At 32.5% G+C, this 14,112-nt stretch overlaps 1 protein-coding gene across 4 annotated transcripts; it reads left to right on the plus strand.

The window, feature by feature from the left end:
• The first annotated feature begins 3,364 nt into the window (after positions 1 to 3,364).
• LOC106617838 (uncharacterized) lies at positions 3,365 to 12,185 on the plus strand. Of its 4 annotated transcripts, none has more exons than XM_014235258.3 (8): positions 3,365 to 3,684; positions 8,218 to 8,294; positions 8,374 to 8,533; positions 8,596 to 8,629; positions 8,748 to 8,950; positions 9,023 to 10,053; positions 10,170 to 10,352; positions 11,112 to 12,185. In XM_014235258.3, the coding sequence occupies exons 2-8, from the start codon at positions 8,220 to 8,222 to the stop codon at positions 11,244 to 11,246; spliced, it is 1,821 nt and encodes a 606-aa protein (XP_014090733.2). In that variant the 5' UTR covers positions 3,365 to 3,684; positions 8,218 to 8,219; the 3' UTR covers positions 11,247 to 12,185. The 4 variants fall into 4 exon arrangements, with proteins under 4 accessions (XP_014090733.2, XP_036213301.2, XP_069965332.1 ...); XM_036357408.2 differs by lacking the exon at positions 3,365 to 3,684 and adding an exon at positions 3,753 to 3,771; XM_070109231.1 differs by lacking the exon at positions 3,365 to 3,684 and adding an exon at positions 7,068 to 7,086.
• Positions 12,186 to 14,112: the final 1,927 nt, after the last annotated feature.

The raw sequence follows: 14,112 nt of genomic DNA on the forward strand, positions 1-14,112 counted from the left end.
GAAATCGGCTGAACAAAATAACAATCCATACAGAACTAACCAACAATAATCATAAATTTTTTTATTTTGGTTATTACTTTGCTGAAAATAAAATAACAGTCGATTTCAAAATAATTTACTTAGTATTTTTTGTGGTAACTCCTGATTTTCATCATAAGTTTTGTTCTCCTTATGTCGCTCATCGCTAGTAGAGCGGTATTACCATTTGTTAATAATCATCCAATATCTCGCTAGGATACTTTTCTCACATACTCTCACAAAGATCGAGCTCTTTTTATAAAAGCAAGCGAGTGACTACACAAGGAAACTAAAAATAATATGTTAAAAAGTAATATTTTGCAAATAAAAATGCTCTAGTTTATTGTACTCTTGAAACATGTTGCTACAGAGTATAATAATTTTGTTCACCTAGCGGTTGTTTGTATCACCTAAAAATAATCGAGTTAGTTATATAAAAATGATCAGGATGACGAGACGAGTTGAAATCCGGGTTAGTGCCTGTCCGTCCGTCCGTCTGTCACGCAAACAAAACGCCATTATTCGAAAACATATAAAATGCCATAACTAAAAACCAAATTAAGATATAAAACTGTAATTTGGTAGAGGGGATTGCAGCAGCAAAAGGCACCTGTGGGCTAAAAAATTAAAAAATCAAGAAAAAACGTTAACTTCGGTTGCACCGAAGCTATAATACCCTTCACAAATACAAAGGCCCCTTACATGAACTTGATTCCGAACGTTCAATTTGTATGCGGAGAATAATTTGTTGTCTTAGGCAAGAACTCGTGTCTAATTTCGTGAAGATACCTCGTCAAATAAAACCATTTTCCATGCAAGCACTTTACTCCGATCGATTATATTATTGCCTTAAATAATAATCCATGGCAAATTTCGTGAAGATTCATCGTTAAATGAAAGAGTTTTCCATACAAACACTTGATTCCGATTGTTCAGTTTGTATGGCAGCTATATGCTATAGTGACCCGATCTATACAATTTCTTTCTTAATGCCTTAATTAATAATACATGCCAAATTTCGTGAAGATACCTCGTCTTAGTTTTCCATACAAGCACTTCATTCCGATTGTTCAGTTTGTATGGCAGCTATATGCTATAGTCACCCGATCTGAATACTTTCTTCCGAGATTAAATTGTTACCTTAAATAATAATCCATGCTAAATTTCTTGAAGATACCTCGCCAAATGAAAGAGTTTCCCATACAAGCACTAGATTCCGATTGTTCAGTTTGTATGGCAGCTATATGCTATACTCATCCGATCTATACAATTTCTCCGGAGATTGGATTATTGCCTTAAATAATGATACGTGCCAAATTTCGTGAAGATACCTCCTCAAATGAAAGAGTTTTCCATACAAACACTTGATTCCGATTGTTCAGTTTGTATGGCAGCTATATGCTATAGTGGTCCGATATCGGTCGTTCCGACAAATGAGCAGCTTCTTTGTGAGAAAAGGACAGGTGCAAAATTTCAGATCGATAGCTTAAAAACTGAGGGACTAGTTCGCGTATATACAGACGGACGGACAGACAGACGGACATGGCTAAATCAACTCAGCTCGTCACGGTGCTTATACCCTGTTCAGGGTATAAAAATGAGCGTGACCCCGCTCTTTAATAAGTTTAGTGTACTTATCTTCCAAACTATTCAAGCCATATCACCCAAATTCGCTTAGGATAAAACCCCTTTGAAATGTCCTACCGACACTGTGAAAATGAATGAAATCGGATGACAATCACGCCCACTCCCCATATAAAAGTTATGTTGAAAACTACCAAAAGTGCGATAAATCAATAACTAAATGCTTTAGAGACACAATTTTACACCCGAAATGGTACGAGAGGGCTTTATAGGAGTCGGTGTCAAAATTTGACGATGGGCTTGGCATCGCCCATATTTAGGGGGAAATTTCAACCAAATTCGGTGCATAACAATTGGATTACAAACTAGCCTACTTTCCATATAGCACAATTTTAAATTCCATACGATTCATTCACTTTCCAGCATACAAATCAAGAACCAATCAATGTATCCGGATAAAACTTTTCACAAATAGTGAATTCTCAAGGTATTTCATCTTACGTCCAAAAGTTGTCAAAATCAAACCATAACTTTTGAAGAACCCGACGCCAAATATGGGAACGCAAGTGTCTATGGCTGACTTTTTGCTGGAAATATCGGTCAAGCTATGAGATATATTATTGAAATTCGGGGAAAATGTTTCTTTGATAATATTATACCCTTGTGTCAAAAATGGGTTGAATGGGGTCAATACTCAGAACACATGATACAAAATAGCATATTTTTTAATAGTAATGCTAGTTTTGTTTTGAAAAATAAGGAGACATTCAAGTAAACAGAGAGAAAAATGTCGAAAACATATGTTATATTTCAATAAATGATTATTTCTTTTATGATTTTCTAGTTAACAATCTCTATTGAAAGACCCGCAGTAACCTGCCGAACCTATCAACCCTGATACCTTTCTTCCATTACCTTTAGATCCTGGTGAAACTGCTCTGTCTATTCCTCACTACAATTTCCTAACTTTTCGAAAACTAACCCAGATGATTGTGCAGATGGCCTAACTTAATACTAATACGAGTATTTACTCCTTGATTATGAAAAGTCGTCAGTATGTTTTTAACAATTTCTTCGTAATTTGGTACTTTTGGTTACATAGGACATTTGTGAATAAGATGCGAACTCCAAAGCTAATCATGACTTATTATTAAGAAGCCGATAATTGATCAAAATATAAGATCCGCAATTACCATAAAATCATAGCACACTTAACAATTTCATGAATAAATTCGTAATTTGGGCACTTAAAACCATCAAAATTTGCTAAGATATCCAGGACAACAAAAAAGTTGTTTTCTTTTGTAGAGCTGTGTAATTATTGATAAATATTTGCACTAATTAATCTTATTTTTGTTTTCAAAAGCAAAATTATTTTTAAAATAATCGTAGAAAATGTTCGAAGATTTATTTTACACGCTTCTAATTCACCAAAGTCAATTTTTAAATGTTTGCAACTCAACTTGCGGACAGAATAAAGCCAGACTCTGAGATCAATAGGGGATTGAGTGATTTAGTACGCACAAGAGTTATTTGTTCAAAAGTTTGTTGCTTATAAAGATTCAAATATGTGTTTAAATTTCTGATCATTATATTGATTATAAGATAAGAGCGCCCAACGAGTGTGTTAAGAGAGTAGCCATCTTACAAGAAATCGCTCAAGTGAAAACCTATTCGTCCGAGGAGAAGGTGGACTATTTGCATGGTAGCTCTTTCTGCTTTTCGTGCAAACATTTTGAGCTTCTCGAGAGCAGGCCGCTGGCGCCAGTGCCACAGTACACAATATATTGCCGACGCGAACGTGTGTAGTGCTCGCAACGAAACTGGTCGCTCATTTTCAAATACATACTCCCGCCACACCGCCGCATTTATAGCACACCATCATCTCGTTGTGGATCTTCAAAGTTGTCAGTGCTTAAAGGAAAGCAAACCAAAAACAAAATACCAAGAAAACGATACCGATACATGCTGCATCGGTATATTTTAGTCGTTTAGTCAAGTAATAATACCAGAAACTGAACTCAAAAATAATTGAAAATCGGTGAAGAGCTAAGTTTCGTTGGTGGCACGAATAAATAGAAAGTATGTGAGATATTTGGGACAATTTTGCAAAGCGAAACTAACTGTTTATTCATGCGTATGTGGTGATTTAACTGCAATGAAATATATGTATGAATGAACGAGTACATTATCCTTGTAATTCTGTTATATATGTATGTATGTACATAAGTATGTATTTGCAGTAGTGATGTTTATACGTAGGTGTAAGCGATAGAAGACAGGTTTCAACGAAAATGTCTATGCCTACAATCATAATATACAACGTAAACATACTATGCTACCTACGTTTATGCATACCTACATACTTGCATAGACACATACATACATGTAACAATTTCTAGTTTGTGTGAGGAAGTGGGCTGTGAAAACCAGTTGCAAGTAATTTTCGATGGCAATTAGCCAAATTTCATAGCAAATGTGAGCAAAATTATACACATGTGTACACACATACATACGTGAATATGTATATACACACTCCCAGCGAAAAATTAAAACCAATGTTATCGTCAAAATGTTTATAACGGGTGTGACTAAAAAAGTGCGAAATTCATGCTCAAAAGAAGAAATTAAATAAATAATATACATAAATATCGCCGACAGATGTGAAAAGCAGAGATTTCACTGTCTCAAAACATGCTCAGTAGCGGTGAACTAATTTTAGATTTTTGTTTTCATTTTTGATTATATCGTTTTTTAAGTTTATTGACGAGCAATATTTTTACCTAATATGCACGTACATACATGCCTGTACATACTTACTCATGCATCAATAATTGTAGGCAGACACCACTCACTAATACTCAATGAATAGACGCGGAGATCATCACCAAAAGCAAAGATGCTAATAGCACCCAAACTGAGAACAATAAAAAAATTAATCACCAATGACGTTAGAGTCGAAAAATATACGGTGAATGCTTCAGAAACAAAACTCAAAATGCACATCTATGTCTATCTATTTAAAGTTGTTTAAGTCTTATAACTTTGGTACATGCATTAAGCTATAGGATATAAAGATAAAATTCCTTCGAAATATGCTAAATGCAATCTGAGCACAATACTTTTGGTCCCTCATAAGAAATTAGAACTTATGTGTTCCTATGAAAAAAATTATTACTTTGATACAGAAGCAAAAAAAAAAAACGATTTGGTGATACTTGTCCTTGAAGTATTTCTCAAAAAGCTACTTAGCTGGTTTTAATAGAGTAGTTCGTCAACCCAAATTGTTTTCACGCGGAAAAAATAACGAAAAACAGCTAATTACATTTCACCTTTCTAATCACATAAAGAAAAACACGATGATTTCCAAAATATTTAAATTGTATATAGTGTGTAAATATCTACGAAGATGGTATATGAATGTACATATATATGTATGTATGACAAACTGGAATATATTGTAAAAAGCTTGATGATCTGAGCGATGAATTATTTTTTTACATACGTACGTGCACATGTTTTGTAGAGAATACATGGCTATATATAAAAGATACTAAAATCAAAATGAGTATATTGCTCACATTTCGCCTCATAAATATTTTTAGTTGTACGCAATCGGCGGTATTGATTTAAATTATCACTCGCAAGAGGCCCAAAATGAAATAAAGTTAATTTATTTAATTTAGGTGCAGGAATCACAAGGCCCGAAGGCCACGGTCGGGTATGTCTTGCAATTAATATGGTACATATTATTATATACAGATATATGTACATATATTACGAAAATTATAATTTACTAGAGTACACATATGTACATTCATTTGTAGATATGTATGTATGGACGTGTGTATTAACATATATCCAGTGTGTGAAATGTAAAGGTGAACTCGAATAGCAAGCATAATTTCCAAATATACTCATATATATTAAATTATATTTATATAAATATATGTATGTATGTATACTAGTAAAATATCCATACAAATAATTGTGGCGAACACTGCCATATGTACGAGCAGTTTTGTGTTTTGTTGATTTTTCGAAATCACCTTCGGACATTCCGTTTTTGTTTTCTACGTTTCATTTGGCATAAACGAGATTATATGAGATCATTCTATTTGAATTTATGCAAACAACACTCTATATAAACGTGAGTATACGTATTCACAAACATTTGTTCAGTGTGCGATCACTGCTGTTGTCTGACGGGTTGTATTCTAGAAATTAGCCTTTTAATAAGTCAATTGATATACGCAAATAAGTAAATTTGTGTGTATATTTTCGTATTTTAATAATTTATATATAAGCCAATACATATATTACATACCTACATACATATGTATATGGATACCATGTTCGACATTTCCATAAAATTGCGCGAGTAGATGCAAGTACAAATATGTGTACATAAGTAATTTAATTTTCCTTGAAATTGTATAACGCACATTGCACAATTACCTTTTAACGTACATTTATGTAATTTTATTTCCCATTAATCACAAACACGAATAGTGTGCTTGAATTGCTTCTTTCCAAACTTTATTTTAAATATTAAATTTAAATTTAATGTTTTTGCCAGTAATCAACAAATGAAAATTCAAAAACCTACTCAAGTGGCCTTGTAGGCACACGTGTATGTACATATGTACATACCATATATTTCTAATATCTGTGTATATTCCTTATATACACGTACCTTATATACAAATTTGTATATATATGTATTATTTTCATATAAATATAGATTTATTTTCACTGAATGATGAACAGAGATATGAAAACAGATTTTTCATTGTGATTTCAATTAAGTCTAATAACCGTATTTTGACGCTTCTCCACCCAGTCATGCATGTATAAAATTATAGTATATATACGTATGTCCATATGAATGTATGTGCTATATACATTTTTGTGTTTGCATACCACTTACGGGATACAAATGCGTGTGCATGTACACACAGTGTTACATAATTCTATATGTTATTAACTAAGGTTACATTACGTTCTAAATTTCATTTATAAGCATCTCATCGTTATACGATTTTAAATACCATTACATAAAAAAGTTCCAATTAATATAAAAATATTACGCCTACAAATATGGCGCTAAATTCACTTGACCAAATAAAACCTTTATTTTAGTTTTGAGAACTTTCAATATTTCTTTAAAAAGGTCAAAAAATAATTATATAAATTGTAGTGTATTATATAATGATCACATTAGTCATAATGTTTTATAATTTTTTCAAACAAAAATTATAGAATTCATCTCCAACAGCCTCAGTAATTTTTTGTCATTGTAATATTTTTTATATAGAAAATACCGTTATGTCCATTTGGCGATATTTACGTAGCGTGGGTAGTATCGACTATGCGTGATAATTTACAATATAATATTATATTAGTTAAAATTTTGTCTCTCGATATCGAAATAGTATTACTCGCCAAAATAAACTTCGGAAAGACCTGTTAGGGAAAGGTAAGGTAAATAAATCCAAAAAGCCTTAGATAAGTTCGTTCGTTTCTCTCTCTACCATCTAATTGAGTCATGTTCATAATACCTCTGTATGGACTACTCTACCGTAACTAAGCCAAAATTATTTTTTGTCTCATATGAATGGCAGATCACGAATACTAGAAGAATATTGAACAAACATCTACTGAAATGTTAACGCCATAAAATTTTTATAAATACTATTAATAATTTGTATTTTTTACGCATCACTTTTTGAAATTAAATCCTCCTTCTACTTGTAATGGTATGAAGGCGTTTGGGTATATCTATCCACAAATATACATTTTAGTGTGTCATACTCCAACAAATATTTACCTGTTAAAGCAGATAATTTAGACGCCTACGTGAAATAGCTTCTTGAATGAAAATATGGATTACACAATAAATTGAAGCATAACTGCCATCATAGCATACGTAAGCTTATACGAGGTAGTATTGGCAATTTTAATACTGAAAATTCTATAAAAAAAATTCCTCACTATAATTAACTATATATGTATGTACATATATGTATATTCACAGATAGAATTAAATTTTACAATATTACCAAAGTTTAATAAAAATAAAAACCAAAGCAAGAAAGCTGTAAAAATATAAAGCGATTATATTTTATTTCATACAAATTTAGTTTTTTCTTTCGTAACAAAGTAAAAATGTCTTAATTCAAAAGTAAACTAAATTCAAGTATAATAAATTATATTACTACAATTTATTTTACTTTAATATTTGCTGAAGAAGAAGCAAACTAAGTTCATTTCATTTCACTCGTTGTTTATGGCCATTGTTTGCAGTAGTCAGAGAAGTATTGATTTTCAAATTTCAAGTGTCACATCATAACGGATATGACGAACATCTGCATTTTTAGAAGTAGTTCAATTCAATCACTCAAATTTGTAATTGTTTCCTTAAATTGGACATTGATTCCTTGATTAAGGTATATACTATATATATTGAAAGTTTATAGAACAAGTGCCAAACTATTTTCTTTTGATCGCCGGCATAATCATTTAACTTGTTTATTCTATATTACTTAATAGCCACCAATTTCATATTAGCTGAGCTTACTGTTATTAGAGACTTAAAAGAAATCGTTTTTTTAGGAATGCAGTATACGACGAGCTCAGAAAATTACTCCTCATCAAAAAGAGGCGATTCACCTGCAAAATGGGGTAACAAGGTAAAACAATAAAAGTTCAATTTTAAAAACTAACAAAATGAGAAAAAAAAAAAAATGTTTTAAATCTTCATCTCAATAGGAGGATAAAGGCTATGTGTACAAGAAGTCATCCTATCAATATTCCAATTCGGGTAATAACAACATAGCAAGTATGAATAAGTCACTGGATACAAATATTGATCAATTGGATGCTTTATTGGAAGACTTGAAACATGAGCGTCAAATCACAAAAGATAAAGGTAACGAAAGAACTAAAATTTCACATCAACCGCAATTTTCATGTCCAAATTTCTTTTTTTAGATATTTTATCAAATTCTGCCAATTATAGAGCGATGTGAGTACAAAAAGCTTTCGCATAGTATGCTATTTCAATATGGAATGGTGTAACAGAATACCATTTAATTAAACCAAATTTAGATCTAAATTGAGTAAAGGTTTTGGATTAATTTCAGGGAACGGGACCGAGAACACGTTGAACCTGGTGGCACTGTTATGAAAACCATGCGAGTTATGAAAACATCACAACGGTCAATTCCACATCCTTTGCAGGACGAAATTGAAGGCTTTTCGACATCAGAATACAGTACTCTAAAGTCGAATGGTTATCCTAGCATTCAACGTGACTATCAACCGAATGAAAAACTCTACGGATCTAGTAAGTAATACATTTTACACAAATCCGTAGCTTAACAAGCTGATTTTACGAAATTCCGATGTTTTATCACAGGTAACGTCTATGAAAGCAAGAACAAATTGTATGAAAGCAACTGCATTATTGACAGTACAGACTTGGTTCCATCCGGTACCACAACCACAACAACAACAACTCAGCTAGAGAAAGATCTTCAGAATTTGCCTTTGACTGAAGATATATTGCCACTACCTGGTACCAAAGTTACCACTACAGTTCGTACCTATACTTACGAAGTACCAGCCATCGGCACACTAAGCCGAGGTACTCCTTTAACTTCAAGCACTCGCTACAACACAATTCAACGTAATGAAGTTAACAGCTCCACACTACAGTCTAGTCCTATCGCAACCCAAGTCTCTCCAGTGGTACCACATACTGTTGTTTATAATACGGAAAGCTATTCTACAACTAATAGGACTAATGAGCGTCCCATAACTACAAATCACTTGTATGAAGTGCGGGAGAATCGCGAAACAAACACTCTTCAAAAGAATTTACCATTACAACAACCGCGTAGCCCTCAACCAAGTGGCAGCAACAGAACTATTAGTTATAAAATGAACACAACTGAAAATATTCACACCGGACCAGAGTTCAGAAGCTTTCCTTCTCAACGGTCTCCAGAGTATCCCATACACCAAGAACCACCACAAAATGGACCATATAGCCAAACGCATGATACTTATCCTCCTGGACCGACAACCACAAAATATATTTATAAAGAAACCTCAAATGTGGTGAACACTATCCATGGATCACCAGTTCGTCCATCAGATACGCAGCCCAGATATTTACCACCAGCCAACCCTCAAAACAAATCACCGCCAGCAGGATATCTACCCAGTGGTAATGGCTATCCCCCACACGGGCCTGCTAACACTTCTCAAGTAACATATAAATATTCATCTTCATCTACATCAAACACTCGTCAAGGACCAGACAGTTCATATGGTAAACCATCACCAACCACCCAACCAGCACCATTTCCCGTTGATGGAGTCGAGTATCCAACTAATACCAGTCCACCGCAGAAAGTTGACGAACTCATGCAGTCATTTGGGCAAGTAAGTATAAATCAACACAAATGTGCACCATGTTGCTCAAGTATGTGTATAGATATGTATGTACATATTTTGAATTCCATATTAATGGCAAATTAATATTTTTCGATCTTTCTCAGGTTGATTCTGTAGACCGAGCTGACCTGTCTACTCCACGTAAACGGGAAATAGAAACCGCTGTGGCAACTCCAAGTCAACATGTTCCTACAATAAATAAGGCGGGAAAAGAAGTTTATTACCCACCTGGACATGAAATAATGTTAACAAAACGTGAAGAAATGGCTGCAGGGTCAGCGGCTGGGGTAAGATGATCAATTAAAAGATCTCATGCCCTTAGAGTTCGTAATAAGCATCCCACAAAAACTCGATGCTAGTGCCGAACAAGTGGATTTTTCTATCTTGACAGCGCTTTGCAAGATACAGACTATGTTTACAAAAGGACTCTTTTTGTCGCTCAAACCTGTTTTTCTAGTCGATGAGACGACGAGGAAAAAGGAATGGAACGTGCCACTCACGCGCAGGTAGCACGTTTTGCGTTCTTGTTCAGATCGGTGCTACGCAATTCAGCATTCCTTTTCATTTTGAAATTCCTTTCATTGTTGAAATAGCTCTCGATTTCAAATGAATATTTACATTATGTACGGAAAGTTTAATTTTATTATATAATTTGTCCCTAATATAATAGAAATGTGTTAGAAAAGGTTGAACAAGGCTAAAAACTAGCTGATCAAAAATATGTTTGTGCAATGCGAACATGACGCGTACAATTTTAAAATGTGATATGAAAGGATATGCAGAAAATGTTCCGACTCAATTTATCGGTCTTGTGTCGCTAATGTGAAAGCAATAAGGGACATGAAAAGAGAATTTGCCGATAATAAGCGACAAAAGAGTCCTTGTCTGAACGCAGTCATAGACATGAGAACACTTACTTTAACAGGTTTAAAAAAATTGTAATTATATCTGTAAACGTACGGAAAGATTCCTTAGAGCTCTTTTATTTATTTTGCTTTGCAAATGAATGTTTACTTTACTTTACTTTTATGTTTTATTTGTTTTAGGGACGTTGGGCTAAAGGCTCTGGAATGTATGAGTACGAGTCCGGGTATAAATCAAAAACTAAAACTAAACAAGGAGGTGCAGTGGTTCCTATTTGTTTACCACTTTGTTGTGCTATGCCATGCTCCATTATGTAAATCGAAATCAAATTAATTTTTTGAAATAAATTCTCGAATGTAAATATAGATATATGTATGTACATATGTATGTACCACTAATATTAAATAATACTCCATACACTCTCTAAATAAAATTTAGTACACATTGAGAAATTTACAAGACAATAAACAAATATACAAACCAATTTTGGAAGCGATGATAAAGATTAGACATTTTTAATAAATTAATGAAACTAAAAAATCGATAAATGGAAATTAGTTTGATTTTATTAAAAAAAGAAAATATTATAAAAATTATTATTAATTATTTTTATCTATTTATCTATGTATATACGTAAGGATGAATATTCTATTTGCCAATGTGTACTCTTTTTAACGAAATGCTATTATTATTAATATATATTTATAACTCACACATAAGAACGAAAAAACGTGCTGTCATGGAAATGAGACATTACTATCCTTATTGTTAATATCCAAAACTTACTGGATCGCAAAGAAGTTTGTCGAGAATGCTAATATCTTCGCATAAATGTTCAATGTTGGTGAATTATCGTTGTATATACAATAACAAGAACGGTTTAACCATTTTAATGCTCTAAATTTTAGAGTTGTTAAATTTAAAAAAATTTGCACGTAATATACATATGTATATATATTTCTACATAAGTATGTATATACTGTTACACTTGCCGAGGAACCATTATTATAAATACAATTTGTGTCAAATATCTTTATTGTCTGATTATACGCCTAAATATCGTGCCTTTAAGGTATAATAAAAATGTGCATATGTTTGAACATATGTATGTGTCATAAAGCTGTATGCTTATTTTCATGATTAGCTTTACTGTAATATTAACATAAAAAATTAATGTTTGTAACCGAATTTGTCAACAAAAAATATATGCTAATTAACAAAATAATGTGTTTAATAAAAATACTCTAACGGTACAATGTAGTTTTATTATAAACAATTTGAGAGCACTAGCTAAGCCTCCAAAATGTATATAATAATATTAAATTACAAATCGAACAACAAAAAGAAAAAAATTTTAAAAATCGGGCTAACGGTGCATAAAAACAAAAAATATTCAATAGTATTTAATTGTTAATGTGTGCAGCCACTTGGGAAGGATGAATACAATTTGGAATAAATATATGTTCATATGTAGTTGATAGAATAATAAATCAATTTCAGCTGCCTTAAAATCAAATAGACTCTTCTGTTTTATTTAACAGTTATGTATTTAACAAATAATAAAGAATTAGGTTCGGCTGTAACCGAACATTTTATACTCTCGCAATTTTCAACGATAAAGTCTGGGGGCATATTTTTAGGTGTTGACCAAGCTCTAAACTATAGCATATTCGATTTTATACGTAATATTTCGAAGATATCTTACATATTGACCCATATATACGGTATAAAGCCAACTCTAAATTTAAAATTTTTATATTAGGGAAATGGTGACGAGGGGTAGTACTGGCCCAATTTATCTATTTTAGGCACAAGGATACACTGTTATTAGAAGGAAATACTCTCTGAATTTCATTAAGAAAACTTACATATTGACCTACATATATAGAAGGCATAAAGTCAACTGAATGTTTTAAAATCTTTATATTAGGTAAATGGGAGCTAAGGGAAGTATTAAACTGATTTTACCCACCCTACTATCAGGAAGATTCTCTCTGAGTTTCAATAATATATACCATACATATATTGTAAAGTGAAAGAAACATATAGAATGTTAAATTTCGATACCGGCTTCTGTGAAGTCGTTTAATTTCATATCGGGTGTAAAATTTAATGTCTCTGCCGCATTTATTTATTAAGGTAGCGCAGTTTTTGTAGTTTTCGACATAACTGTTATATGAGAAGTGCCCAAGGTTATCGTCTGGTTTCACTCATTTTCACAGTGCGTAAAGTAATTATAGAAAGGCTTATTCTCAGCAAGTTTCGTTAAAATAGCTTTGGTTGTTTGTGAGATATGCACAATAAAGTTATTAGAGCGTGGGCCATGTGCTCTTTTCCAAAGCTTTAAACCACAGATGGCCATTTATACTTTGATAAATAAATTAAATTTTTTTTTTTAAGGTCTTGAGTTCTGAGATTTTCCGATGACTAGAAGTGGTAATTTTTTTCCAAAGCACTGACGCATGCTATAAATGTTATAATATTTTTTTTTTTTGGATGCAAATGCTTATTTAGGAAGAACATATATTTTTCAGGAAGCAATTTCCCAGTTTTTTTTTAATTTGAATTGAAACTCTTGGGAAATGTTATTCATTACGTAGAATATTTGACTTAGGCATCCCACCATCACTGGTAAAATAATTTCCCTTACAGAACTTAGAAAGAAGCTTCTTCACCATTGTCTTTAAAAACGCTCCACTAATATGGTTTCGCCCTTTTGTTAGGGGCGGCCCCATTCTAGGAAATTCAATTAGCTTTTTTTTAATTTAATTTTTTATAGCACAAACCGAAGATTTTGGGACTTCATACTTATACTCCGCTGGTATGGGCTTTACTGAAAGTCCCTTTATGGAATCGCCCAAAACCGTTACTTTATTTTCCAATGATAAACGCTTTCGATTTGTTATAGCATTTTGTTAATCAAACGACCGCACGGAAAAGGACTTTGAACGCTTAACTAATTTAAAGTTAATAAAAACTTAAAAAACACTTCATAGAAATTTCCTGCAGATATTTTACAACAGTTAAACTACCGTTGGATTAACGAAACTTAAGGAAGGGGAAGTTTAAGATAAAACTATAGCAGCGATCGCAATACCAAATAATTACAATTTTATGTCTTTGTAATAAAGAAACATCAATAAGATAATTTTTATGGTTCGATAAACCGAAAGACCACACTTT

The sequence above is a fragment of the Bactrocera oleae genome, chromosome 4 (assembly GCF_042242935.1).
Source record: "Bactrocera oleae isolate idBacOlea1 chromosome 4, idBacOlea1, whole genome shotgun sequence".
NCBI classification, from domain to species: domain Eukaryota; kingdom Metazoa; phylum Arthropoda; class Insecta; order Diptera; family Tephritidae; genus Bactrocera; species Bactrocera oleae.

Excerpts from the sequence above, each read along its gene's own strand:
- LOC106617838 (XM_014235258.3), top strand. The coding sequence starts at position 8,220 with ATGCAGTATACGACGAGCTCAGAAAATTACTCCTCATCAAAAAGAGGC. Across the intron at positions 8,295-8,373 it reads CTGCAAAATGGGGTAACAAG|GAGGATAAAGGCTATGTGTA; the intron begins GTAAAACAATAA and ends TCATCTCAATAG. Across the intron at positions 8,951-9,022 it reads TGAAAAACTCTACGGATCTA|GTAACGTCTATGAAAGCAAG; the intron begins GTAAGTAATACA and ends GTTTTATCACAG.